Source organism: Mustela putorius, unplaced genomic scaffold (assembly GCF_011764305.1).
Source record: "Mustela putorius furo isolate JIRA1106 unplaced genomic scaffold, ASM1176430v1.1 tig00003923_pilon_pilon_pilon, whole genome shotgun sequence".
NCBI lineage: Eukaryota > Metazoa > Chordata > Mammalia > Carnivora > Mustelidae > Mustela > Mustela putorius.
The window spans coordinates 8859293-8886033 of NW_025422068.1; the positions used below are offsets into that span (position 1 = coordinate 8859293).

At 49.8% G+C, this 26741-nt stretch overlaps 1 protein-coding gene across 6 annotated transcripts in view; it reads right to left on the reverse strand.

The window, feature by feature from the left end:
* COL23A1 (collagen type XXIII alpha 1 chain) overlaps positions 1–26741 on the reverse strand; it is a 311296-nt gene that overhangs the window by 37022 nt on the left and 247533 nt on the right. For 5 of the 6 annotated variants that reach the window (XM_045069300.1, XM_045069299.1, XM_045069296.1 and 2 more), the window contains exons 3-5: positions 24189–24233; positions 7866–7873; positions 6191–6217 (exon numbers count right to left, since the gene is read on the reverse strand). In XM_045069300.1, coding sequence (XP_044925235.1) covers positions 6191–6217; positions 7866–7873; positions 24189–24233 — 80 coding nt within the window. The remainder of the gene's footprint in view (positions 1–6190; positions 6218–7865; positions 7874–24188; positions 24234–26741) is intronic. The other variant, XM_045069295.1, reaches the window with a different exon arrangement.

Consider the following 26741-nt stretch of genomic DNA (forward strand, 5'->3'; position numbering starts at 1 on the left):
GAGGCAAACCCTGTCCCAAAGAGTTAGCCACTCCTTCTTCCACACGGGGCCCAAAGTCCTGCCCCTATGTATCATAGCCCTCCTGGTGATGCTGGAGAGTTCTCTGTATGGGAAGCTCTCATGGCCTGGGTTTTTGGGGGTTTTCAGGAGCGAAGCCAGGCGCACTCCTGCATCCCACCCCCCGTCCTTGCCCACGTCGAGATCTGGACACGCAGTGTGGCCACTGTAAACTTCAGCTTTTCATGACATCAAATGGGCACATTTAGGGTTGAGATGTGCTTTTGAACTCGTGTCCCACAGACCTGATTCCCGATGTCACTGGGCCCAGCCTCACACTTGGCCATAAGGGAGAAACAGACCTGGCTTTATGTTAGACCTGGCTTTCTGTTTTGGTTATTCCAGAGAGCAGGGAATGGTCTGGACAAGCTGATAATGGCGTGGCACATGCGGTGAGCTCTGGCTTTCGATAAAAGCAAGGTAGGAGGTCAAGAGGATATCAACTTCAGATACGGGGTCCTTGGGTACTAAGAGAAGAAAGACCCTCGTGCTACCACATGAGATGGTCCTGAGCCCCCACCTGCTGCCCAAGCCGGTTTGCCAGAGGGAGGAGTCCCCCAGCCTCTGCGAGATTCTGGGCTTTGTCATGTGGGTGGGCCTTCTGTCTCAGCCAAGTGCTCAGCCTCCTCATCTGTCAAGTAGGGAGGAGACCACGGACCTCCCATGGTGATCGCCAGCTCTCAGTAAGTGCACTTGCTTCCCAGGGCATGTTGGAAGGGCTTGGGGGGAGGGGGGAGGGGGAGGGGAAGGGGAAGAGACAGTCCTTTCTTCCCTCAGGAGGGGGGGTTAAATCTCTGAGCCCCTGGCAAGTCAGCTTGTGGTTTCTATAAACACAAAGCCAAGTCTCCCCGGCCTCCAGCCTTGGTCAGCCTGTTAGCCTACAGCCTACAAGCTTCCGGCCACGCAGGGCTGGAGATCTCTCCGGCTTCACCGCCCTGTCCCCTCCCCTCCACGCCCTCCTGCCCCATACCCTTTTTGTGTACTCTGGATATGTAAGTACACATAGGTTCCCCACAACTCATGACTTCATGCACTTGTTTTTTTTCCTCCAGGAACACTTTCCCCACAAGATCTCAGCATCATTTTCACTATTAAAAGCTCAGCTCAAATGTCACCCTCCCCAAGAGCCTTTGGATGACTTAATCCCCGTTATGCCCACGCACTAGTCCAGCTGGCATTCTCCATACATCCCTGCTTTGTCCTCTTCCTAGCACATTTAACTGTTTGTTGGTTTATCGGTTTCCTTGTTTAGTGTTTCTCTCCCCTTTTCTCTCTTTGTTCTTTTAAATGTTATTTATTTGAGAGAGAGCCAGAGAGAGAGAGAACAGGGAGAGGAAGAAGCAGACTCCTCACTGAGCAGAGTGCCCGACATGGGGCTTGATCCCAGGATCCCAAGATCACGACCTGAGCCGAAGGCAGATGCTTAACCCACACACCTCCCCTTGTCTCTCTTGTTTGGTGTTGGTCCAAAGACCCGGGAAAGCATTTGACACAGACTTATTGCTCAGTGAGCACAGCCCCCCACACCAGCCTGGCTGGATTTCATCAACTCTCCGCATGTTTGGCCTCACAACCTGACGCTCTCCTCATACTTTCAGGTTCATGGAAACCTTAAGTCCTGTAAGATAGGCCACAAATGCATTTTTGGAAAAATGTTTAAACTGAGCTCTGAAGGTGTAAAACCAACCAGAAAGTCACTAAAGCTCGATGTTAAGAGTCAATCAAAATTTCAAAGAGAAAGGATTTCGACATGCAAAAGTCAAGGTGTAGGCAAGATGGAGCCTTTCCTCATAGACAGAAGCCACAGTGTGGAGTAAAGAAATCATTTGTATAAGAAATCTCCAGGGAGTCACAGTGACCCCTAACTGTTCCTTCTACTCCATCCCAAGGCAGATTTGTTTGCTTGTGTTGGTCCCCCTCCCTCACAGCTCCCCAAAGACTACCACTGGTCTGACTCATCTTTGTGCCAGCCCAGAACCCAGCACAGGGAAGGACGTCTTCCAGATCTGCTGAACAGAGCCAAGCCGCCTATGTATGAGATGGCAAAAATCACTTTATCAACATAAATGCTGACTACTACCCCCAAAATGCAAGACGAGCACAGTGCCCAAGGGCTCCTTTGTGGGTTCCACCTCTGACATACAATATTCGGAGCTCAGAATTCCCCCTATGCTGCTGATTCCATGATGTTCCAGGACCAATCAGGATCCAGAAGCTCTTAAAGAAAATGCTGACTTCCTCTTTCAATTATACCTGCAATTCTAATCTCTACCACCAGGTGCCAGTTAGGTTTACACAAACGTTATTAAAACTAGTTTAATCTCCAAGACTGCACTTCTCATTAAAATATAGCCCAAATTAAAACAAGATACATACATGCACTTATTTTTTTAACTTATCATACTGGCATAGATTTAAAAGTATGATTATACCCACAGTTGGCCAGGGTTTGGGGAAATATGCAACATTCCTACGGTGTTGGTGGGAATGTAAATTAGAATAGCCCCCAGGAGGGCAATTTGGAACACATCAAAAGCCTTCAACATATGCAAACCCTTTGGTCCAGCAACTCAACTTCTAGATATTGATTCTAAGGAGATAATCATGGAAATACACCTATATTTATTCCCAGGATGTGGATCATACACGTAAAAGACTGTCAATACAAACACCATAACTTGGACTTGGGTTAAATTATACAGATGAAAAAATGCTATGTAGCTAGTACATTCTAGAATAATTCTGAAGGATGTGGAAACATCTCATGCTATATTAAATGAAAAGAAAAAAAAGTCTCCAAAGAAGTATGTCCAATAATCCCATTTTTAGAATCATACACGAAAACGAACTCACACATAACAAGTCCCAAAAGAACAACCACATAGATACTGGGAAGACTTATCTGTGGGTGGTAGGATTATGATGATCACTTTTTCCTTTTTTGCGCTTTTCTCTATTTTGGGACGGTTTTCTTTTTTTTTTTTTTTTTTTTTTTTTTTTTTTTTTTTTTTTTTTTTTTTTTTTTTTCTTTTTAAAGATTTTATTTATCTATTTGACAGAGAGAGATCACAAGTAGACGGAGAGGGAGGCAGAGAGAGAGAGGAGGAAGCAGGCTCCCCGCCGAGCAGAGAGCCCGATGCGGGACCCGATCCCAGGACCCCGAGATCATGACCCGAGCCGAAGGCAGCGGCTTAACCCACTGAGCCACCCAGGCGCCCCTGGGACGGTTTTCTAATAAACATGCGTATGTTGTCATCAGCAGGGAGCTATTCGTGACTTCTTGCACAGACAGGGGCAAGCTGGCCTCTTTGCAAGAAGGCTGTGCACAAGGTGACCATAGGCGCTTGTCAGTCTACAACCTGCCCCACTGTCCCGCTTGGCTCCTGCGCCCCAGGCTCCTAACTGTGGCTCTTAGGTCCACATATGGACCTGGTTTCAGAGGCTCTTGCTCAGGGGAGCAGCCAGCCTGGATTAATCCAGAACACAAGAACACACAGCATGCACAGTCTCCACCACAACCCCTCCACCCCCCGACATTTCTTTTGGCCTCACTTCTTTTGGATGTGACATGTTTTTAACACAAAGGAATAAAAAAAAAAAAAATCCTCCCTGAGGCTTGACGCTGGCCCTGCAGAAAAATACCTTCTTCTAAAACTGACAGTTCTCAATCCTTTTCCAACACTGCCAGGGAATGTTGGTGGATCAGAGTGACTTCCTGGGAGCCAGGGTGGCTCAGTGGGTTAAGTGTCTGCCTCTGTCTCAGATCATGAGCTTAGGATGGAGTCCCAAGTCCTCTGGGCTCCCTGCTCAGCCGGCAGTCTGCTCCTCCCTTTCCCTCTGTCCCTCCCCACCACTCACACTCTCACTGGGGCTTTCCTTGGTGAGGAAAGACAGCAGCGTGGTCAAGGGCCTGCTGAATCCATGCTGCCCTTTGGCTCTGCATATGTTAGCCTATCTAATCTTCCATGCCCTTGACTTCCCTGGGCTCAGAGGGGCGGAGGACCCTGCCTGAGGCCACAGAGCCAAGCCAGGATCCTGAGCTGGGTCTGAGCGACTCCAAGCCCATGGGTACTCAGGATACGTGGTGTCTCTGAGGTGGCTCGGGTCTCTCCTGCTGTGGCAGCCACCCTAACCTCTGGGATGAGAATGGTGGAACGATAGTACCCACCTCCCACCCCCCTCCCCCACCCCCAGGCTGTCTATAGGTCAACAGACCTGAATTTCAGCTCAAAACACATGGGCCTTGTGAGCCCAGCCAGGGAAGGTCGTCCCACCTGTTTCCTGCCCCCGAAGGCCAGCTTTCCCTGCTGCAGGAGGCTGGTGGGGTGTCAGTCCCAGCCCGTGGGTATCCTAGAAGTGACCACCCAAGGAGTGGGACTCCTGGAACCAGGCTGCTGGGAGGCAAACAGTTGGGCCTGGCCGACTCCTGGTGCTCAAGGCATGGACACCTTGGACCCAGCAGGGGGCAGGAGGGGGCAGGTCCAGCCCAGCTGGGGAAGATGCCGTATCAGTGTGGAAAGGGAAGCCCAGGTTCAAGCTGGGGCTAGGTGACCTCAGGAGAAGGGGCGCCCAGGCCCTGTGCACTTGTGGGTGCATGATCCGAGATTTTGACAGGGTCCCCTCACCCCTCGCCAGGCCTGGCCACTTCCTTCCCAGAAAGCTCCCAACTTCACACCAGAGGGACACAATGACTGTGCTTCCATCCCCCCAGCCCTCACCCCTACCCCCCACCCCCACCTCCCCTTCCCCAACTCACCGAGCCTCCATCTCTAGCCCAGGCTGGGTACCATGCCCTTCACATGCCAGACCTCAGGCTTAATTCCTTTACAGCCCAGTCACCTGCCTGCGGTGACCTTCGATGTTGGGAGGCTCCAGGCAGAACCTCACTTCACTTCACCTGGACGGACACCACTGCCCTCCTCACAGTGGGGGAGATGGAGACTTACAGCCTCACAGCCTCACAGCCAGTGAGAGGTAAAGACTGGCTTCCTAAGTCCGCATCAGGGACCTGGGTAGGGGCTGGTCTGGAACCTCTGTCCTTTATCCCCACCATCAGCCAGCACCCTCTCTCAGGCTCACAGCTAGAGAGAAAGGAGTCAATATCACTCTACGCTCAGAGGAGCCAATATGGGGGATGAGGGAAGAAACCCAATCACCCCAGTCACCACCCACTCTTCTTGGGGCCCCCAGCTGGGACGCACAGAGCTGGCCTGCAAGCCCAGATCTGCCTGGTGCCCAGTGCTCGGGACTGGACTGCCATCCACAGCTCCCTGGGAAGGCGGCTCTGGCAGCACTTGCGGAGAGCACCCCAACCCCCGCCCCGCCCTCCACCACCAGCCTGTCCCGACTCTGGACAGAGCTGGTCATTAGCGAGGCCTCTGAATCAAGCCACGTTTCCCTCCCTCTGTCTTCCTAGCCGGAGGGCACAAAACAACTTCCACCCTCCAACCGCACCCCAGGTCCTGCCATGCTCTCCTTTCACCCCCCACCTCTGGCCACTTGGATGCATTAGGACTTCTGGATTTAGGGGCCCTGCTCCTTAACCTCTCTGAGCAGGACTAGACAACAGCACAGCTCTATGTAATTTCCCTTTTCCGGCGGTGCTCACCCAGCCCGGGTGGGGGTATACTGATTTCAAATATAAGCCAACTTTGAGGTTTAATTCAAAAGATCTGAGAAGTGATGACACCACAAAGACCACACGGGAATCAACCAGTCTCCTGATCCCTGAGTGCTGACAGGACGCCAGTGGGCTGGGACAAGCAGCCCCCTGCCCGCTGGGGAAACAGAGGCTGGCGGCTGAGCCAGGGTTGGTGGGTGGGTGGGGTGCTCCACCGCCAAGGGCCAGACTCTCAGCTCAGCACAGACAGCCTGGGCAGCAAGAGTTTCTGGAAGATTTGGGATGCCAAGGAGTCTCCTTCTTGAGCCTCTTTGCTTTGCTTGCAGGACAGCTGGAACAGCAGACAGATCGCGCTCCTACTGCTAATCCTCCCTCTACAGACCTCAGCCACTGAGAGCAGAAGGGCAGAGTGGAGGAGGGGGCAGGAGCGCAGACAGTTAAATAAAGGCTCAGAGGAAGAAGATCAGCTCCAGAGAAAAGGGCACAAAGAGCAAAAAATAAATGGCAAATTACCGGGTAGCCATCTCGTCCTGATTGCCCCTGTGGTAATTAATACGTCATTAATAATCAGACTTTGAGCAGAAAACCATATGGCAACACTTATAACTCAATCAGGCGCCCCCCCCCGCCGTGGTCCTCCCCACTTTCAGCAGGGTTTGCAGTAAAGGCTGATGGTTTGGTAATGACTCCTGGTGTGTGTGTAGGGGGGGCACTCAGGGCTGTGATGGGTCTGGGAGACAGAGCGTCCATTTCCTGCCTCTTGGCGCCAAGCTGGGGGGGGGGCATGCCACCAGGGAACACACCCACGTGGTTGGGGGTGGGCCGGCAGAGGGCACATGGCAAGGACCACAGGGGGACATGGTGATTCTGAAGGGTGGTATCACTGCCACCATGGAAAAGGACTCCCCAAATCAGGGCTAGAGAGCAGAAATGGCTCTGGTTGAGGGGCACACAGCCTTGGAAGCCTGAGCTATGAGAGTGGGGGGGCGGGGGGTGTCATTTCTTGCTCCCGGATGCTCCTCTGCCCGATGGGCTCTGGGCACTGACTGCCTGGCCACTGCCCCATACTCGGTACCCATCTCAGGCTGGAGCTTGAGAATTCTGCATTTGTTGAATACACTTAAGAGTTTAACAGCCAAGTTAAAAAAGAAAAAAAAAAAAAAAAAGTAAAGAAAATCACTCCTCTGCCCTCTGCGTTAGGCACTTCCAGCAAGTTCACACAGGCTAGCCTCTCCGTGACAGCCGGGAATGACTCAACAGCCAGATACTGCCGGTGGCCAATACATCTCTACCCATCCTCACTGGCTCGCCCTCTGGCCTGGTGTGGTGCCACTGCACGCACAGAGGAGCTGCACCCCGAAGGGTGCCCGTGGGGCAGGGAGTCATGCTAAGGGGAAGTCAAAAATAAAACTGTTCATCCGAAAGGCATTCCTTCAGAAGGTTCACTTGGGCTCAGGCGGACCGTCAGGGAGCTCCCTGAATAGATTCGTCAGGATGCATCCGGCTCTGAGAAAACTGCCAAGATGAATCAAAGAAGCACCCGGCGCGTGTCTTTGCAGAAGGAGCCCTGAGTTCCGGAGATCCAGGGTGCTGAGCATCCCCTGCTTTCCACACTGCCCCCTGGCGGCCAGTCCTTCGAGTGCACCGTTCTCCCCACTCCCCACTCTGGCTGGCTGGGGTTGGGGGGTGCGGTGCTCCCTGGAAGGCTCAGCTGCCCAAACCTGGGAGGCAAACTTAGTTTGGCCAATCAGGAAAATGGACCCCACGATTCCTGGCATTGCTGACTGGCTCCAGAGCCCTTTCCGCCAAAGCACAGGAGACAAAAACATTTAAACAGATTAACTGCTGCAGAGCATTTAGAAAATGAGGACATGGCACTTGCATCTCTGTGCACCTGGGCTGGGCCAGAGAGTCCTGGAGGCTCAGCCAGACTGGGGCCAGCTCTCCTAGAAGGAAAAAAGAGTCACAGGACACTTCACAGCGGGAAGTCAACCCCATAGAATCCTGTGCTGGCATTCATCTACAAAATAAAGGAAAAAAAATATGGCTCCTGTCCAGGACTGATTTTTTTTTTTTTCAAAGGACACAACACACCTCCTTAACTAAAGATTATTTTCATGTAATAGTTACAGAAGAGAATGACTTGTCTTATCTTTCAGGAACAGAGAGGATAATCCAGGACACTTACGGGAGGACCTGCAAAACATAAGCAGAGAAGCCACATTCAGCGTCGCAGGGAGAGAGGGTCCCCTTGTTCGGGCCAGCCCCCCTCCCTCACACAGCTGCCGGTCGCCCCTCCTTGCAAGCCTTTGATGCTCTCATAGGCCCCAAAGCCAAGTAGCAGGGTAGAAGGGGTGCTTTTGTCCTTGCAGGGGCAGGGGCGGTCGTGTGGGCGGTAAGGACAATTCCCCCCAACCACCCACCCCACTGGTGTATTGGTTCGGTGATCATTTCACAGCAAAGCCGTTGATCCCTGTCTGGGCCCCACCCACGTCTGGTTTGGGCAAAAGCCAGGTAGGAATCAGACCTGTTCCTGCCTGAAGAACAAATGTGGGGGCTCATCTGGGGTCAGTTCATTTCTACTGAAGGGGAAAGACCTGGGGGAGAAAACATTTGGGGCAGAGGGCAGAGCACTCCTAAGGGTGCAGGTCTGGGTGTTGCTGAGCAGACAGGCGGGGGTGCCTGTGGCTCAGCCTGGGGTTAGGGATGCCGGTCTGGGTATGCATGGGGAAGCTGAAGGGGCTGAGTCCAGAAACACAGGATGCTGCTCTAGGAAAGGCTGGTGTAGCACGCTGACACCCCCCAACAGATGAAGACTCCTGGAGAACATCTGAGAAGCCTCCTGGGTTACAAACCATGTTGCATTTGACCTTCTCAGCCATCTTTGTGGGATGTGTGATAACAGGAGTGCCCAGGGAGAAAGCAATGACTTGTCCAAAGCCACATAGTGGGTTAAGGGGTAGAACTCATTCTAGAAAGAGTTCTCCTGACTCTTGCACCCCATACACTTTCCGTTAAAGGCATGCTGTTCCCAACCAATCCAGTAAACTCTCTGCTCCCTGAAGGCCTCTGTCTGGATAGCGACATTGGCACAGGAAGGAGGGGACACTCGGCAGGCAGTTGGCCCACGCATACTTGTGGATCGCCACTGATGAGCCGGACCCCCACCCCGGCAGGGCAAGTAAGGGGGCCCACTGGGGAATACAAGAGGCAGGATCTCGGATTTGCACAATCTTTCTGGGAAGGATAGATGCTGAAGAAATTGACTCAGGGAAAAGTGCAGCAACTCCCAAGCCAGGCAGGGTTCTGAAGGGGAAGGGAGATGTGAGGCAGAGATGGCAAAACCCCCAATGCACCAGGATCACTGGGTTTCTGAGGGGCTGGGGTGTACAGAGGGGAGGGGAGGGCATGGGGAGAAGGCCAGCCAGAGCTTGGTGCCATGTGTCCATGCCCTGAGATCTGAAGGGCAGTGGGAAGTAGGGGGCTGGAAGGGTCCTGCTCGGAGGAGGGGTGGGAGGCGTGAGAATGGGTGCAGGGGAGCTGTCCCCACGTAGGTGATGGTGGCCGGGACTCATGTGCTCACAATGGAGAGGAGAGAAGTGAGTGAGAAGATACTTCTCAGTGAGGACCCACAGGATTTAATGGTGGGGGGTGGAGGGATGCACAGGGCATAGAAGAAGGAGAGAAAAGTCAAAGATTTTTTGCTTGAAAAACTGATGTATGGTAGTGCTCATGCCCGAGAATGGTAACGTGGGTCCCCCAAGTCTAGACTAGGATGGGGCAGGGCGCTGGTCACGTGGTCAGCTGCACAACGGACTTCTCACCTTCAGGTGGGGACCCAGTGCCTTGTTTTCCGAGGAAAAGAAAAGCCACTGGACAGATGCACCATCATCTTTCTGATGCTACATGCACATATCAGCCCGTATGGACGTCTGTCCCCAGCCTCCTGTCTATGTCCAGTCATGGAAGCTGGAGGAGCCGGCCTGCCCTGCCTTCCAGGAGCCCTGCCACCCACAGCTGCCTCCCTGCCTGTTGCACCCCACCAAGGACTTATCTTCCTCACCCCACACTGCTGAGTGAGCCGCCTTTTGGAAACTTTCTCTTCCTTTGGTTTCCAAAAGGTCACGTTCCTCCCACTTCCCTCGCTGTTTATCTGGCTCCATCCATCCCAGCCTCACACAGAAGCTCCTCAGAGCTCATGGCAAAGGCTTTCTTCTCTTCAGTTCTCCGCTGAACTCATCTGTCCCTACCTCTCCCGTCTTCCCCAGGGATCTCATCACACTCTTGACTACCCTATGCAGAAGTGTCCCACATAGGGGTCTCCAGGCCCAGCTGTGCCTCAGAAGCCCAGCTAAGGTGCACAGACATGCTCCTGGTCTTCTGCCCACAAACGTGCTCCTCTCCTGGTTCCTAGTCTCTGTGGGTGATGTTCCCTCCCACCCCTGTAGTGACCCGGACAATGATGAGCCCCCCTTGACATGTTCTCCCTCTCCCATCTACTGGCACATCCACTCTGCAGACATTCACGGAGCACCTGCTGTTCTGGGCTCGCAGGACACAGCAGTGACCATGACAAAGGTCCCCGTCCTAAGAAGCTGACCTTCTAGCAAGGGAGGTACCCAAGATACCAAACAAGTACATCACCTATGAAATGACAAGTACAACAGAAAAAGAGGCAGCGGCACAGGGGAAGGGGCGCATGGGGGCTGGTCTCTGGATGGATTCTGAAGGTGAAGCCAAGAGGATTTCTCTGGAGCATGAGAGGGAGGAGTCGAGAACTATGGAGGACTCCACAGTTCTAGCGGGAATCACTGTAAGAACGGAGTTGCCATCAACAGAGGTGGGGGGACTGTGGGTCAGGCGGGTTTGGCTGGAAGGATCAGGAGCTCAGCCTTACACACACACACACACACACACACACACACACACACAGCACTCAGAGATGTCCCAACAGTTGGAAGTTGGGAAGAAAAGAGGGAATTCCTAGAAGCTGAGGGGAGAAAGTACACTGAGGAGTAGAAGGTGGCTGCCTGTGCCCTGCACTGCAGACAGCTGAGTAAAATGAAGACCAAGCCCAGCCTACTGGGGGTGCCTGGATGGCTCAGTCTGTTCAGCATGTGCCTTCAGCACAGGTCAGGATCTCAGCGTCCTGGGCTCGAGTCCCACACTGGGCTCCCTCCTCAGTGGGGAGCCACTTCTCCCTCTGCCCTTCACTCTGCTCGTGCTCTCTCTCTCTCAAATAAATAAATAAAATCTTGAAAAAAAAAAAAAAAAAAACCCAGCCATGGGCTCTAGCCACGTAGCGGTAAGGGCATGGGGAGTGACGGATATGCAAATCTGGTTGGAGATGGCTTCTCCAAGAGAAGGGCGAGAGGAATATGAGTAGCGAGCACTTTCAAGTTTTGCCCCAAAGGGTTGCAAATACACAGAGCAGATGCTCTGGGGACATGGGGTCCAGAGAGGGCTACTTCCTCAAGATGAGAGACACAACCATATGTGTGCATAAGGGGAGTCATCTGTAGGGAGGGGAAGGGGATCCTGGAGTGATGACCTTGAGGATGGCACACAGAGGTGGCCCTGCTGGGGGCAGGAGCCTGGACATCCACATGTGGGTCTGGCATTTAGTGTCACCAGCCAGCGGGGATGCGTCCCTCAAGCCGCCAGTTGCCTTGCATGGGCTAGAGTGTGTGTGTGCGATTCAAACCAGATGGGGCGATGTGGTGGGATTCATGGGCTGGAAGAGGCATGAGATGGAAGGAAGGTGGGGGTCAAGGAAAAAGGCAGTGGGCTCGGGTGAGCTGTGTGGGGTTCACAGACGCTGCATTTGCTGGTGATGATGGGGCACTGGTCAATACCGTGGGAGGGAGGTCAGCGGAAGGTCCAGCTCACTGAAGGAACTCTGGGTGTGTGAGGGGCATCTGTGTGCATATCTAGATCCCCAGGAACTGACCCAGAAGGAGTTTTGGTGGGAGGGCTGCAGACCCAGGAGCTCAAACCCAAAAGCAAGGAGCAGGGTGTGCCACGATCCAGGCTGAGTCATTGCTACTCCAATCTCCACTCTGGGGCCAGGGTGCTGTTTTCAAGACGCAGATGGACCTGAGTCCAAAACATGGACCCCCATGCCCCCAGCCCTCATTTTCTCATGGTTCCTAGGGACAAAGGCCCCAATGTTACACCACATGCTGTGGTCTGTCCCTGACTCTCCACCTGAGCCCCTGGAGCCCGTGGGAAGAGGGGCAGTGCTACTCAAGGGTGCCGGGTAGTCAGGTGGTTATCAGGACAAAGTGAAGCTGGATCCGTGCCTCCGCATGAGCCAGGATAAATTCCAGAAAGATCAGACTTACATGTTAAAAAAAAATCATAAAAATCCTAGAGGAAAACAGACCCATCAATACGGAGAACAAACTGGTGGTTGCCAGAGGAAGAGGGAGATGGGCAAGATGGGTGAAGGGGGTGGGAGATACAGGCTTCCAGTTATGGAAAGAATAAGTCATGGGGATGAAAGGTACGCAGTAGGGAATATAGTCAATTATAAGGTAATAATGTTGCATGGTGACAGAGGGTAGCTGCACTTGTAATAAGCACACACAACCTATAGAGAAGTCAAATCACTATATTGTACCTTGGAAACTAATTTAACACAGCGTGGTAAATAAACTTCAACTTAAAAAAAAAATCCTAGAGGAAAATTCCCTTCTAACTGTGGAGAGTGGAAGGCTTTTCCAACTACAGTCCCTAATCCAGAAGCCATAAAATCAAAGTCTGATTCAACCATATAAAACCCCAAATGCCTACAAGGCTGAAAGCACTGTAAGCAAAGTCAACAGTGAAAGTGGGAACAATATTTCTGACTCAGGTCACAAAGGCTAATGTACCTTGACATAAAAACGCTCCTACAAATCAGCTCTAAAAACATCAACAACTTAAGAGAAAAACAGTCAAAAGATTATGAAGGGAGAGTTCAGAGAAAACATAAAGAGCCCTGGGGGTGCCTGGGTGGCTCAGTAGGCTGAGTGTCTGCCTTCCACTCAGGTCATGATCTCAGGGTCCTGCGATCGAGCCTGTGTCAGGCTCCCTGCTCAGCAGGAAGTCGGAGTCTCCCTCTGCCCCTCTCTCCATTGCACCTCCAGCTCATGCTTGCACCGTCTCCCTCCCCGAAATAAATAAATAAAATCTTAAAAAAAAAATGTAACAATATGCTTTGGAACTTGTTCCCCAGTAGAGCATATAGAATCCCGTTAGTCTTTTCCACAACTGCGTGGTATTCCATTTAAAGCTGAAACGTACCCTCCTTTCTTTCTGCTGTCCCACTGTGCTATTTCTAATTTTTGGCCATTGCCTATAGTTCTTTTTTTTAAAAAAATTATTTATTTATTTATTTGATCACAAGCAGGCAGAGAGGTAGGCAGAGAGACAGGGGGAAACAGGCACCCTGCTGAGCAGAGACGCACCCCCCCCCCATGCGGGGCTTGATCCCGGACCCTGAGATCATGACCTGAGCCAAAGGCAGAGGCTTAACCCACTGAGCCACCCACGCATCCCTACCCATAGTTCTGCTATGGATATTTTTATATACCTGTCATTTTACATATATGTTAACACACCCACAGTATACATTTCTAGAAGGATCATCATTGTGGCAATTGGCACAAACAGTTTAAGTCCTAATTAGCATTGCCAAATGGGTATCCACTGTGATTATAGTTTTAACCATCATTTCTCATATTATGAATGAAGATTTGCTTTTGTTTCACATACGGAAAGGCTACATATGTTTTCTTTCTTTTTTGTAAGATTTCATTTACTTGACAGAAAGAGCGTGAGCAAGCAGGGTGAGCAGGAGAGGGAGAAGCAGGCTCCACCCTAAGCAGGGACTCAAGTGACTGAGCCACCCAGGCACCTCGTATTGTTACATTTTTTTTTTTAAGATTTTATTTATTTATTTGAGAGAGAGAGAGAGTGAGAGAGAACATGAGCAAGGAGAAGACTCCCCGTGGAACTGGGAGCCCTATGCGGGACTCGATCCTAGGACTCCGGGATCATGACCTGAGCCGAAGGCAGTTGTCCAACCAACTGGGCCACCCAGGCGTCCCAATATTGTTACATTTTTAAAAAGGTATGGAACAGTGTATTACTATTTATTTAGCCATCTGAGCTAAGGAAAAAACCAACAGGCTTTTGTTTGGATGAACGAGCTACATCTCTGGGTGTGGACACGGACTATGTTCATCCCCTTGCCTGTGGGGAGGGGAGCAGAATGGCGGGAAGACAGAAGCCAGGGGTGTGGGGGTATGGGGGTGTGACGGTGGGAGAGTAGGAGAGACTGACCTTCCACTGCAGAGCTCTCTGGTGTCCCTGGATACACATGTCCAGCTTACCAAGTCAGAAAAAGCAATAAGCTTTAACTGAAAACTGGCTGGAATGAGGTCTGTGTTTTTGTCTGGTCTTCTGGCTTTGGCTGCCTTTCCTCACATTCTCCTCTAAGCTCCCTCTAAGAAAGCTCAGACTTGGGACAGTGGTGGGGGTATGCCCGGGGGGGGGGCACAGTCAGCTGAGTGTCCCACTCCTGGTTTCAGCTCAGGTCCTGATCTCAGGGCCCTGAGATCGAGCCCTGTGTCAGGTTCCATGCTCAGCATGGAGTCTGTTTAAAATTCTCTCCTTTCTCTGCCCCCCCCCCAGCTCATGCTCATGTTCTCTCTCTCCCTCTCTCTCTCTCAAATAAATAAATACATAAACAAACAAACAAATAAATAAATCTTAAAAAAGAAGAAGAAGAAGAAGAAAGGAAGGAAGACAAAAAGAAAGCTCAGACTGTGATTATCGTCGTGAGCGCCCTGCCGTCCTGAGTGTGCAGCCCCTGCCGTCCTGAGTGTGCAGCCCGGGGCTGGGGGAGGGGTGCAGCAGGAGGAGAAGCTGTAAAAGGAGCCGTCACTCACTCCCTACTCTGTGTGCATGTTGGGAGCTGCGTGGTTTTCCCCAAACATCTCAAAACCCCCGCTGCATCCTCCCCGGTCGCAGGTTACAAATGAGAACACAGGCTCAGAAAGGTTACCGTGCCCAGAGTCACGTCCTGCTCCTATTGGGACAGAACCCAGGCTTGTCTGACTCTGAGCCTAACAAAGGGGGTGGAGAGAAACTGCCTTGGGAGCAGGAGCTCCCCTGAGCTGTTCTTAGAAAGTGAGGCCAGGGGCGCCTGGGTGGCTCAGTCAGTTAAGCGTCTGCCTTCAGCTCATGCCTTCAGTCATGATCCCAGGGTCCTGATCCCAGGGTCCTAGGATCGAGTCCCATGTTCTCCCTCTGCTCCTCCCCCATTCATTCTCTCTCTCTCTCAAATAAAATAAAATAAAATAAAATAAAATGAAAACAAAAAAAGAAAGTGAGGCTGGCTGCAGGGCCTCCCACGCGTTCCGCACACAGCTTTCAAACATGTGTCCCAGGCACTGCTTGCATCCATTTACTTTGCTGTCAGGAACGTGGGGGGCAGTGAAATATGAGCCAGATGACTTGGGAACTAAATAAAATGGGTCAGAGTAGAGGGTTCACTGAGCCTGTGGCCTCTTGAACCGAACTGATGTAGCTCAAAAGGGGTTCCCAAACCAGGAGCTCTTTGCCCCTCTGGGGAACAGACAGCTCCTGAGGGTTTCCCAAATGGTGTACTTCTGGAAAAACAAACTGGGAAGAATATTTCCCCCTACCTGGCAGGTGCCTTGAAGACCCAGCCCACCATGAAGATAGAGACCTTTGGCCATGTTTCTCTGGGGCTTTTAAACTGAGTGGCCTTTTTTTTTTTTTAAATTAAAGATTTTACTTATTTATTTGAGAGAGAGAGCGAGAGAGCACAAGAGCGGGAAGGGTCAGATGGAGAAGCTGAGCAGGGAGCCCCATGCAGGACTTGATCCCAGCACTCCAGGATCATGACCTGAGCCAAAGGCAGTTGTTTAACTGACTGAGCCCCCCAGCTGCTCCTTAAACTGGGTGGACTTTTAAACTCAGTTCGTGGATAGAAGCCATGAGGCTTGCAGGCTGGCAAATCCAGAGTCAGTAATGAGTCCGAGAGCCGGCACTCAGCTTGGGTCTCTGGCCTGGATTAATTTGGCCAGTACCATCAGGGAGCATTGAGGGACACGTTACACATCTGTAAGGTGCCCAGAACAGCAGCAACATCTAATAGGCACCAAAAACAAATGCTGGCTGGAATGTCAGATTCACTCTTTCTCTTGCATGCTCTCTGGCAGGCACACCCACGCACAGACACACATGCACGTGCCCTCACACACCCCTTAGATTGCAGGGGGAAGAGAAGCACAGCTGGTAGTTTTTTGTGGTTTTCACTCATGTTGCAGAACCGACCCTAACTGAACAGCAGGTCTGAGGAGCATCCTGTTGAGATGGGACCTCAGAAGGTGCCCGCCCCCCCGCCCCCAGCATTTTGGGCAGCACGGTCAGGGGTAAGGATGCCTCCCTGAGATTCAGGGTCCGAAAGGCCAGCCTGGGCATGGAGGCTGACTCTAGAAATCACCCTGCTCATTATGCTGTGCAGGGCAGGCAGGGGTACCGATGAGAAGTCCGAGTGGAAAGCAAATCCATTGGACTTTTGTTGTTTTCATGATTGTTTTAAGTAGGTTCCATACCGGGTGTGGAGCCTGATGTGGGGCTCAATCCCAGGACCCTGAGATCATGATCTGAGCTGAAATCAAGTTGGCCGCCCAACTGACTGAGCCACCCAGGCACTCCTCTGTGGATTCTATTTTTTTTTTTAAGATTTTATTTATTTATTAGAGCGCGTGTGAGCGAGCAGGAGTGGGAGGAGGGACAAAGAGAGAGGGAGAGGCAGGCTCCCCCCTGAGCAGCAAGTCCAACATGGGGCTCGATCCCAGGACTCTGGGATCACGACCTGAGCCAAAGGCAGATGCTTGACCGCTGAGCCACTCAGGTGCCCCTGAGGATTCTTTATGTAAGTAAGTAAGTAAGTAAGTAAAGAATGTGATCCAAAAGGCACTCAACATCATCATCAAGAAGGCAATGCAAATCAAGACCACAACGAGACATCACCTCACATCCATTAGATAGAATGGCTACTATAAAAAAATAACAAGTGTTAATAAGGATGTGGAGAAACTGGAACCATTGTGCTCCATTGGTGGGTTTATCTCTGGACTCTGGATTCTGTTTCATTGGTCTATGTGCCTAAAGGTGTCTGTTTTAATACCGGTACCATACTGTTTTGACTACTGTAGTTTTATAGTATAGTTTGAAATCAGGAAGCATGATGCCTCTGGCTTTGTTCTTTCTTAGGAATTCTCTGGGTATTTGGGTTTTTTAAAATCCATTTACCTTTAATGCAGGATTCAGGTGTGCCAATTTGATATTTAATTTCTCTAGGTTTTATGTCTTTTTTGTTTCTCTATTACCTATTATTGCTTCTTTTTGTTAAATAGATATTTTCTAGCATACTATTTTAATTCTTTTGTTTCTCTTGCCATACTTCTGGAATAATTTTCTTAGTGGTTGTCCTGGGGTTTATAATTATCATCTTAATAAATAATTTGGTTTGGATGAATAACAATTTACTTTTTTTTTTTTAAGATTTTATTTATTTATTTGAGAGAGAGCTTGCATAAGCAGGCAGAGGGCCAGAGGGAGAGGGAGAAGCAGACATGATCCCAGGACTCTAGGACATAAACCAAACGCAGACACTTAACTGAGACACCCAGGCACCACAACAATTTACTTTTAATTACAAACAAATACTTTGCTCCAATATAGCCATGTTAGTTATCTCCTTCTTTGTATTTTTATAACATGACTATTTTATACACCATTAGCCCATCAACACAATTTTATCATTATTGCTTTACACAGCTGGCTTTTAAATCAGAAGAGCGCAAAAAGTAACAAATAAAAATACATTTATATACTGTCTTTTATATATACCTATGTAGCTACCTCATGAAGCTCTTTATTTCTGTATGTGGATTTAAATTACTGTCTAGGGGTGCCTGGTGGTAGGTCAGTTGGGCAGCTGACTCTTGGTTTTGGCTCAAGTCATGACCTCAGGGTTTTGGGATTGAGTGCTATGTCAGGCTCCAAGCTCAGGGGGGAATCTGCTTCTCCCTCTCCCTCTGCCCCTCCCCCCAACTCCCCCTCCAATAAATAAATAAATCTTTTTAAAAAATAAATTACTGTCTAATGTCCTTTCACTTCAGATTGAAAGAATCCCTACAGACCTGCTTATAGGACAGGTTGATAGAAATAAATTCTCTCCACTTTTTTGTTTATTTGGGCATGTCTTTTTTTTTTTTTTTTTTTAAAGATTTTATTTATTTATTTGACAGAGAGAAATCACAAGTAGGCAGAGAGGCAGGCAGAGAGAGAGGAAGGGAAGCAGGCTCCCTGCTGAGCAGAAAGCCCGATGCGGGACTGGATCCCAGGACCCTGAGATCATGACCTGAGCTGAAGGCAGCGGCTTAACCACTGAGCCACCCAGGCGCCCCTATTTGGGCATGTCTTAATTTCTCTTTTGCTTTTGAAATATATGTTTGCTATAGATTTCTCTGTTAACAGTTTTTATTTCTTTCACCACTCTGAATATGTCATCCCCATTGACTTTTGGCTTTCATGATTTTTATTAATAGCTGATTTCATGAAAAGAAATCAGCTATTAATCTTATCAAGGATTCCTTTTCTGTGCTGAGTCCTTGTTCTCTTGCTGCTTTCAAGATTCTCTCTTCCTTTTTTGCTTTTGGCAATGTGGTTGTGATGTGCTTAGGTGTGGATCTCTTCGAGTTTATCTTATCTGGAGTTTGTTAAGCTTCTTGGATATATAAAATAGCATTTTTGTTTCTGTTTGGGAAGGTTTTGGCCACTATTTCTTCACATATTCTTTCTGCCTCTTTCTCTTCTTTTCTTCTGAGGTCTCAATTACATGTACGTTGGCATACTTGACGGGGTCTCACAGGGCTCTGAGACTTTTCATTTTTCTTCATTCTTTCTTCTTTGTCTTTCTTAGACAGGATCATCTCAACTAACCTATCTTCGAGTTTGCTGATTCTTTCTTCTACCAGCCCAAACCCTCTGTTGAGACTCTTCAGTGAATTTTTTCATTTCAGTTATTGTAATTTACAGTTTCAGAATTTCTACCTTTTTTTTTTTTAATACTTTCTATCTCTCTATTGATAGTCTGTCTCCATTTGGTGGCACATAACTGTTCTGCTTTCCTTTAATTCTTTAGACTTGGTTTCCATTAGTTCTTTTTTTTTTTTAAAGATTTTATTTATTTATTTGACAGAGAGAGATCACAAGTAGGCAGAGAGGCAGGCAGAGAGAGAGAGGAGGAAGCAGGCTCCCTGCTGAGCAGAGAGCCCCATGCGGGACTCGATCCCAGGACCTTGAGATCATGACCTGAGCCGAAGGCAGCGGCTTAACCCACTGAGCCACCCAGGCGCCCCTCCATTAGTTCTTAAAACACAATTTATCACAGTCAACATAAAATATTTATCTAGGGGCACCTGGGTGGCTCAGTCAGTTAAGTGTCTGACGCTTGATTTCAGCTCAGGTGGTGACTCAGGGTCATGAGATCGAGCCCTGTGTCCAGCTCCACCCTCAGCAGAGTCTGCTTGGCCTTCTTCCCTTGCCCCTCCTCCCGCTCTCTGTCTCTCAAATAAATAAATAAAGTCTTAAAAAAATAAGTAAAATCTTTGTCAAGTAAGTCCACTGGGCTCACAGATGGTTTTTTTCTTTAAGATTTTATTTATTTATTTGATAGAGAGCAATCACAAGTAGGCGGAGAGGCAGGCAGAGAGAGAGAGGGGGAAGCAAACTCCCTGCTGAGCAGAGAGCCCCACTCAGGGCTCGATCTCAGGACCCCGGGATCACGACCCAAGCCGAAAGCAGAGGCTTTAACCCACTGAACCACGCAGGTGCCGTCACAGATGGTTTTTATGGACTGCTTTTTTTTTTTCCTTTTTCATTGTTATACTTTCTTATATCTCTGCGTGTTTCATATTTTTTTTGTTAAACACTGGACATTAAAAATAATCTAATGTGGCTACTCTGGAAATTAGATATCCATCCTCCTTTCCAGGATTTGTGTTGCTGTTGGTTATTATTGTTGCTCTTTGTTTGCTCTGGGGTTTTCCTGGACTAATTCTCCAAAGTGTGTACTCTTTGTCATGCGCAGCTTCTGAATTCTCTCTTGGTTAGCTTAATGGTCAGCTGAGACAGAGGTTTCCTTTAATACTTCAATTCAGTACATCTCCTGTTCTGTGCCAAGGGGTTCGCTATGTGTTGAAGCACAACTTCAGTGCTCTGCCAGGTTATAACTCTGCCTTTGCCTTCACTTCCTATTTGAGCAGGGCTTCAAGGTCAGCCAGAAGTGAGATACTAGGGCTCTCTCAGGTCTTTTGTGGATGTGTACACAGCCTTGCACACACATGTGCCTTCTAGATTCCCAGGAATGTGCTGGAGCATTTCAAGGCCCCTCTGGATGGCTCATCCTCTAGATTTTCATTTAAGTGTTTGTGTTGGCTTCTTCCTTATTCTAACTAGTGCTGCTACCTTAGACAACTGCAGTGTTAAACAATTGCTGCTGATTGATTTTGGCAAACACTCCAGACAGAGCTTTTCCCCATGAGTGAGTTCCACATCAGGTCAGATAAAGACAAGTGCTATGTACGGGCTTTTCCTGGAAGCTGACAGTGACAATTCTCTGGGAATGAGCAGTTATGGACCTTCAAAATGTTTTGCTTTTTTTCTGTGGCCACTAATTGTCACAGGTACTGTGGTTATGGGATTGATAGTTTTTAAGGTTACCACGGGGCTGGGAAATGGGCAAGTTAAAATGCTACGAACTTCACTGTTCTTAGCAAGATATTTGTCCTGAATAAACACTTCTTGGGTTGTTACCAGACATTAATTTCCAGAGTTCTGAAAAGGTCCATTTTTACTTCTGGTGTTCTTGCTGCTTTTTATGCAGATTTTCGGAGGTTCTTACTCTATCATTCCAGAAGTGCTTCTTCCACTGGAAGAAGAAATCTTTTATTTATTTATTTTTAATTTATTTTTAAAGATTTTATTTATTTGACAGAGAGAGATCACAAGTAGGCAGAGAGGCAGGCAGAGCGTGGCGGGGCGGGGGAAAGCAGGCTCACTGCCACGCAGAGAGCCCAATGTGGGGCTTCATCCCAGGACCCTGGGATCATGACCTGAGCCGAAGGCAGAAGCTTTAACCTACTAAACCACCAGGCACCCCGAAGAAATCTTTTCGAAAGGGTTTTTTTGGGGTCAGGATAGATTAAGAACCCCAGCATGACACGGCAAGGCAGACCTGCATGATTGTAGTAGAGCTGATATGTAGCTATCCTTTCAAGTCCTAGTCCCCCCCGCCCTTTTTTTTTTTTTTTCTTAAAGAATTTATTTATTTATTTGATAGAGACACAGTGAGAGAGGGAACACAAGCAGGGAGAACGGGAGATGGAGAAGCAGGCCTCCTGCCGAGCAGGGAGCCAAATATGGGGCTCCATCCCAGGGCTCTGGGATCATGACCCGAGCCAAAGGCAGACACTTAATGACTGAACCACACAGGCGCCCGTAAGTCCTAGTTTTTAAATCCCAGAAACTTCTGGAACTCTGAGATCTAAGAACTGCCCTGCCCCCCACCCTCTTCACGGGCCAGGGCAGGAAGTGAATTGCATTCCCTGGCCAAGTGGTCTCCATGGACCACTGAACAAATGAAGAGAACATTGTTGTATGAATCAGAACACAAAGTATTAAATGATTATCTTCTTACAGTCATTTGCGAACTATATGGCTCCTGTTCTAGAATTTTTCAATGGGACTCATGGAACTGTTCCCCATCCTCAGCGCCCTAGACTCCTGGAGAATGCACATGGAGCAATTCAGTGTCCGTAAATCCAAATGCAAAGGGGGCATCGTTAGCAGAATAAATAAATCTCTTCTGCACACAGACATGCTTTCAAATGCATACTGCCACTAATAAATACACAAATCTATTTAAAGCAACAGCAATGACAATAGGACCCTAGCTCTGAGATAGCAGGTCTAAGGCTGACAGCTGCAAAGATGGGGTGAGTTCCTCCATTTGTCTCCGCAGGTGTGGTGTAGCATGGACACCAGCCAAGCAGCTTTCGATGCCTTTGTCCTCGTGTCTTCCAGTCTCCTAACCCTTTATCCATCCTGGCCCACCAGTCTCTTTTTCTCGCTTCCTACTCCCTTTCCTCCCTCTTTCCTGTCAATCACCGACCCTCTCTTTAACCTACTGAACTGTCTCTTTACCGACCCTCTCCTGAGTGCCTAGGGGTCCAGTGCTGGCTCTGAGGAGCTCCCACTTTGGTGGCGAAGGACAAGTGTGCAGAGCAGATCCCCTCCCTCCTGCAACCAGGTACAGAAATGCTGGCACAGAGGGAGGTATCTGGGGGAGGGGGAACTGGGGAGAATGGACGGTCTTGGGGAAAGGCAGGTCTGGATTTAAAAAGGATCCTGCCCAAGGTTCCTAGAAAGTGGACCCAAGTGCAAACGCAGTATTGAGCTTCTCGGGCTGTGAAGTGGGGGAGATGAGAAATCCATTCCATTATGATGGGGCTATGCATAAACACTGCAGGGCTCAGGAGCTGTTTTCTAGGCAAAGAACCCCAGGGACAGGGTGAGTTCAGTCTGCAGGTCTGGGGCTGCGGCAGCAGCAGGGAAAGGCATCTTGGCCGGATATCGGCCCACCAGACAAAAAGAGCCTTTCTCCCAGGGATGCAGGAAAAGGCCTGGTTTGTGCGAGGGAAGGTGCCAAAGCCAGGATGTGCATGTACACGAAACTATCTGGAAATAAACAGGGGGCCTCCCCACCCGCCAAAGCTAATCTGAGAGGGACATCTGCTCTGCGTGGCTTGCACCATTCCCCAAAAGGCAGAGAATCAGGACCCCCGCGTGGGAAAGGGGGAAAAGTGAAAGGAGGAAGGGCCGCCCACCCCCTGTCCAGCAGCTGACCTCACACAAGACACTCATCCCCTGGGAGCCTCAGTTTCCTTATCTGCAAAATGGGAATGATAACATATTTTTATCTTTTGCAGAGCTCTGTGAGGGTCACATGAGATGAAGGACTTGGAAAAACCCAGTCCAGAGCCCAGTAAATCCTTGTCTTCCTGTGACTTTTAGACTGTTTTCAAGTGGAGGCCAAATTCTAAATGCTTTTTTGAGGAAGCTGAGTAATATTACACTTCATCCTAAAAAAAAAGTCACTAAATATTCCTCATTTCCTTCCAAAAAGGACATCAGAAGCTTACAATAAAATGCAATGAGACCTTTTACAAGGCGAGAAAGGAGAACGGAGTGATGGAGTGTGTTTTTGGAAAGCCGGCAGTACGTGTGTTGGTGGTGGGGGGGTTAATTACACACAAAACCCAGAGTAAAGGAAAGTCCCAGCAATCAAACACAAAACAGACTTCAGCTCTGGAAGTCAAAGCGAGCAGAGATCCATGAAGGGCGTTTCCTGGCAGTGAACTCTAGGGGGTTTATCTGGAAGTCCTCTGTATAAGGAATTATATAAAGCAAGCCCACAGTGGTACCGGGGGCAGGAAGCCTGCACCCAGGGCCTGGGAGAAGACTCTGAGGCACAGACAGAAGGGGCTCCCATTTCTCCCTGGGGTGCAATCTGCCTGGGGTCCTGGTGAAGGTGCTTAGGGACTGAGCATGTGTGCGTTCATTCCTTCCCTGTTCTGGGCACCTGCCTTCCCTGAGCCTGCCGTGTGCTAGGCTCTGAAGACTCAGGTGATGGCCCCAGCCAGCCAGGTTCGAGAAGGCTTTCTCTAGCTGGAAGGACAGAGGGTGATGAACTCGGGCTGAGAGTCCAGATGGGGTGAGGCTGGAGGTGGGGGACATAGTGGGAGGAGAGGGGAGAGTCCTGAGAGGCAGTGTTGGCATGGACAGAAGGGGGCATGCGTCCAAGGCGTACTGAGTGGGAGACTGACTAAGACTTGGTGTAGGAATGGGGAAGGGAGAAGTAGAGGATGCTGGCCCAGGGTCTGCTCGGGGAAGTGGTGGCCAGAGGTCTCCCTGAGACGACAGGGAGCCGGAGGACAGCTTGTGTCGGTGGGGGAAGGGGGGAGCAAGTAGAGGTGAGTCTGCGGGTTGTATGGAAGGGAGGTGGAGGAGTCAGGAAAGGACAGTCCAGGTCTGGGGAGGGCAGGGGACATACGCAGGAGAGCCATCAGCAGCCCTCACAATGGCAAGAGGACATTTCAGGAGCTGACGGTGACCTTCTGAGAGTGGCCAAGGGCACAAGGGGACCATCCCTGGAACTGTGGATGCCGAGAAGCCAAGGAAAGCAGTCCTGGACCCACAACTTGGGGGACAGTGGCCAGCTGGAAGGGAGAGGAAGGCCAGGCCCCAGGTCCGAGCATCCCGAGTTTTGGGGCAGGGCGGGGACTGGTACCTCCCCCCAGATCTCAGGTCAAGGGCAGACTTCCAGGCCTGGATTTGGAAACCACGAAAACTGGGGACTCACCGGGGTCGCCTCTTCTTCCAGCCTTGCCGCGCCGTCCAGGAGGGCCTGGGCAGGAGAAGAAGGACAGACTGATTGAGAAGGGAAGCCAGCAGGCTTGAGCGCAGCCTGCGCACCCCACACCGACACCCCGGGGCATAGCCCACCCACTGCCCTGCCACTCGTGTCCTCCCCCTCCCTCGCCATCCAGTCTTCAGTCTTTCCCGAGTGATTCCCGACTCCCAGAGACGGACTCCCTGGAAATGCACAGGCAGAGGAGTTGGCCGCTAGAAACTGGATCTGCGAGAAGCATAAAGCTGAGGCTGGAAGTCCTTTTATGCAAATCATGATGAACACTTCCTAATATTTCCCAAGGTAAGACAAAAGAGACGACACACTACATAGAGACACTACTGTGGCCTTCAAATGCCTGAACTCGGGAATGGCAGGAGCTGCCCTGTCCACTGCCTATCCCCCTTCCACCTGCTAGAACCTTCTGCACCCCCTCCCCCACAGCCTGGGGCAGCTGCTCATGAATTTCTCTTGACTGATTGCACATAAGGTCCACACCAACATGCAGCATCTTCCGTCCATAGCTTTGAAAGCCTTCTGGAATTTGTGATGTGAACCATCCTGCCTCCACCTTTTCCCCGCTCTGCTCACATCGGTCCCCAGACGCAGCTACCTTGATGCTGAAGGAGGAGAATGCTGACCAGTCCCCAGTCCTGAGTCAGGGGACGTTTGCTCAGGTGCTGGGGGAAAAGGTATGCAGAAGTGAAGGTGTCCATACTAGGCTGCTGTTTGAGACACATGTGTCCCTTCCCCCTCTGTGGTGCCCATCCATGGCTTGCTGCCCAGGAGGGGTCCAGAGGCCAGAGATCCACAGGCTCAGACAGTATTACAAGGAACTGCTCTTTCCTATATAAGTCAACCTTAACTTCCTTCCTCAACCCCCACAACAACCACAGCGGAGAGGCAGAGGCTGGCCACGAATCAGGTCTGCGGCAGAATAGTTTACTAAAAAATTCATGTGGACGTCTGAGGGGCTCAGTTGGTTGAGTATCTGCCTTCATCTCAGGTCATGACTGTGGGGTCCTGGGATAGAGCCCTGCGCCGGGCTCCCTGCTTAGCGGGGAGCCTGCTTCTTCCTCTCACCCTCCCTCTCTCAAACAAATAAACTCTTTAAAAAAATTTTTTTAAAGAGTTTATTTATTTGACACAGAGATCACAGTAGGCAGAGAGGCAGGTAGGGAGAGGGTGGGGGGCGGGGGGAAGCAGGCTCCCTGCCAAGCAGAGTGCCCCATGCAGGGCTCGATTCCAGGACCCTGAGATCATGACCTGAGCCAAAGGCAGAGGTTTTAACCCACTGAGCCACCCAGGTGCCCCTAAACTCTTTAAAAAAGTTTTAAAAAATTCAGGTGTATGAATTTTCCTTCCTCCTGGTTCCAAGCAAGCAGTCCACTGTGCGTCCCAGCCCAGGGATCAGCGCGTGGCAGGAAAGCAGAAGCAGCCCCGGTCAGTAGCACTTCTAGAAGGAGGGAGGGTGTTCAAGGAAGAGAAAGAAGAAAGAGTCCTCTGGATGTGGAGGGGGTCCTTCCTGGCATGTTACACCCTGAAACCTTTGCAGGTGCCTGGGGTTGATCATACATATGTACCATGTTTTCTTCATCCATTCATCTCATCGGGTCATGGATGCTTGCATTGTCTACTGTGAATAGTGCTGGGATGAACACAGGTGTGCAACCTTCTCAACACCCTATTTCCAATGCTTCTGGATATATACCTACAAGCAGGATTGCTGGGTCACACAGTAATCCCATTTTTAATTTTTGGAGGAAGCTCCATATTGTTTCCTCTGCTGACACCACCATTTGACATTCCCACCAATGAAGCCTTCAATTTCTCCATTGCCTCCCTGACATTTGGATTTTTAGTTTGTTCTGGTTTTTTGTTTGTTTGCTTTGTTTTGTTTTTTGGTCTTGGCGGCCCTCAGAGGTATGACGTGATACTGCATTATGGTTTTAATTTGTCCTTCCTTAGTAATTAGCAATGTTGAGCATCTCTTCATATGCCTGTTGGCCATCTGTATGTGTGTATCTTCTTTGGAGAAATGTCTAGTCATCGCCCATTTTGTAGTTGGATTTTTGTTGTTGAGCTGTCAGAGTTCCACATGCTGGGTATTAACTCCTTATCAGACACGTGGTTTGCAAGTATCATCTCCCATGCTGTAAGTTGCCTAGGCATTCTGTTGATGGTTTCCTTGCTGCCTGGGAGTTTTAAACTTTGATGTAGTCCAATTTGCCTATTTTCGCTTTTGTTGCTTTTTTAACCTTTTGAGTTGATTTTTGTCTATGGTGTGAGGTAAGGGCCCCATGTCATTCTTTTGCATGTGGATATTCAGTTTCCCCAGCACCTTCTGTTGAAGAGACTGTCTTTTCCCCATTGGATAGTCTTGGTGCCTCTGCTGAAGGTCATTTGACTGTATCAGTGAAGCAGACCTGAGTTTTGAGCTCAGAAATTCCTGCCAGTCACGTGGTCCTCATAGTTGCTCAATACCAGACACAAACCTTGAGTCTT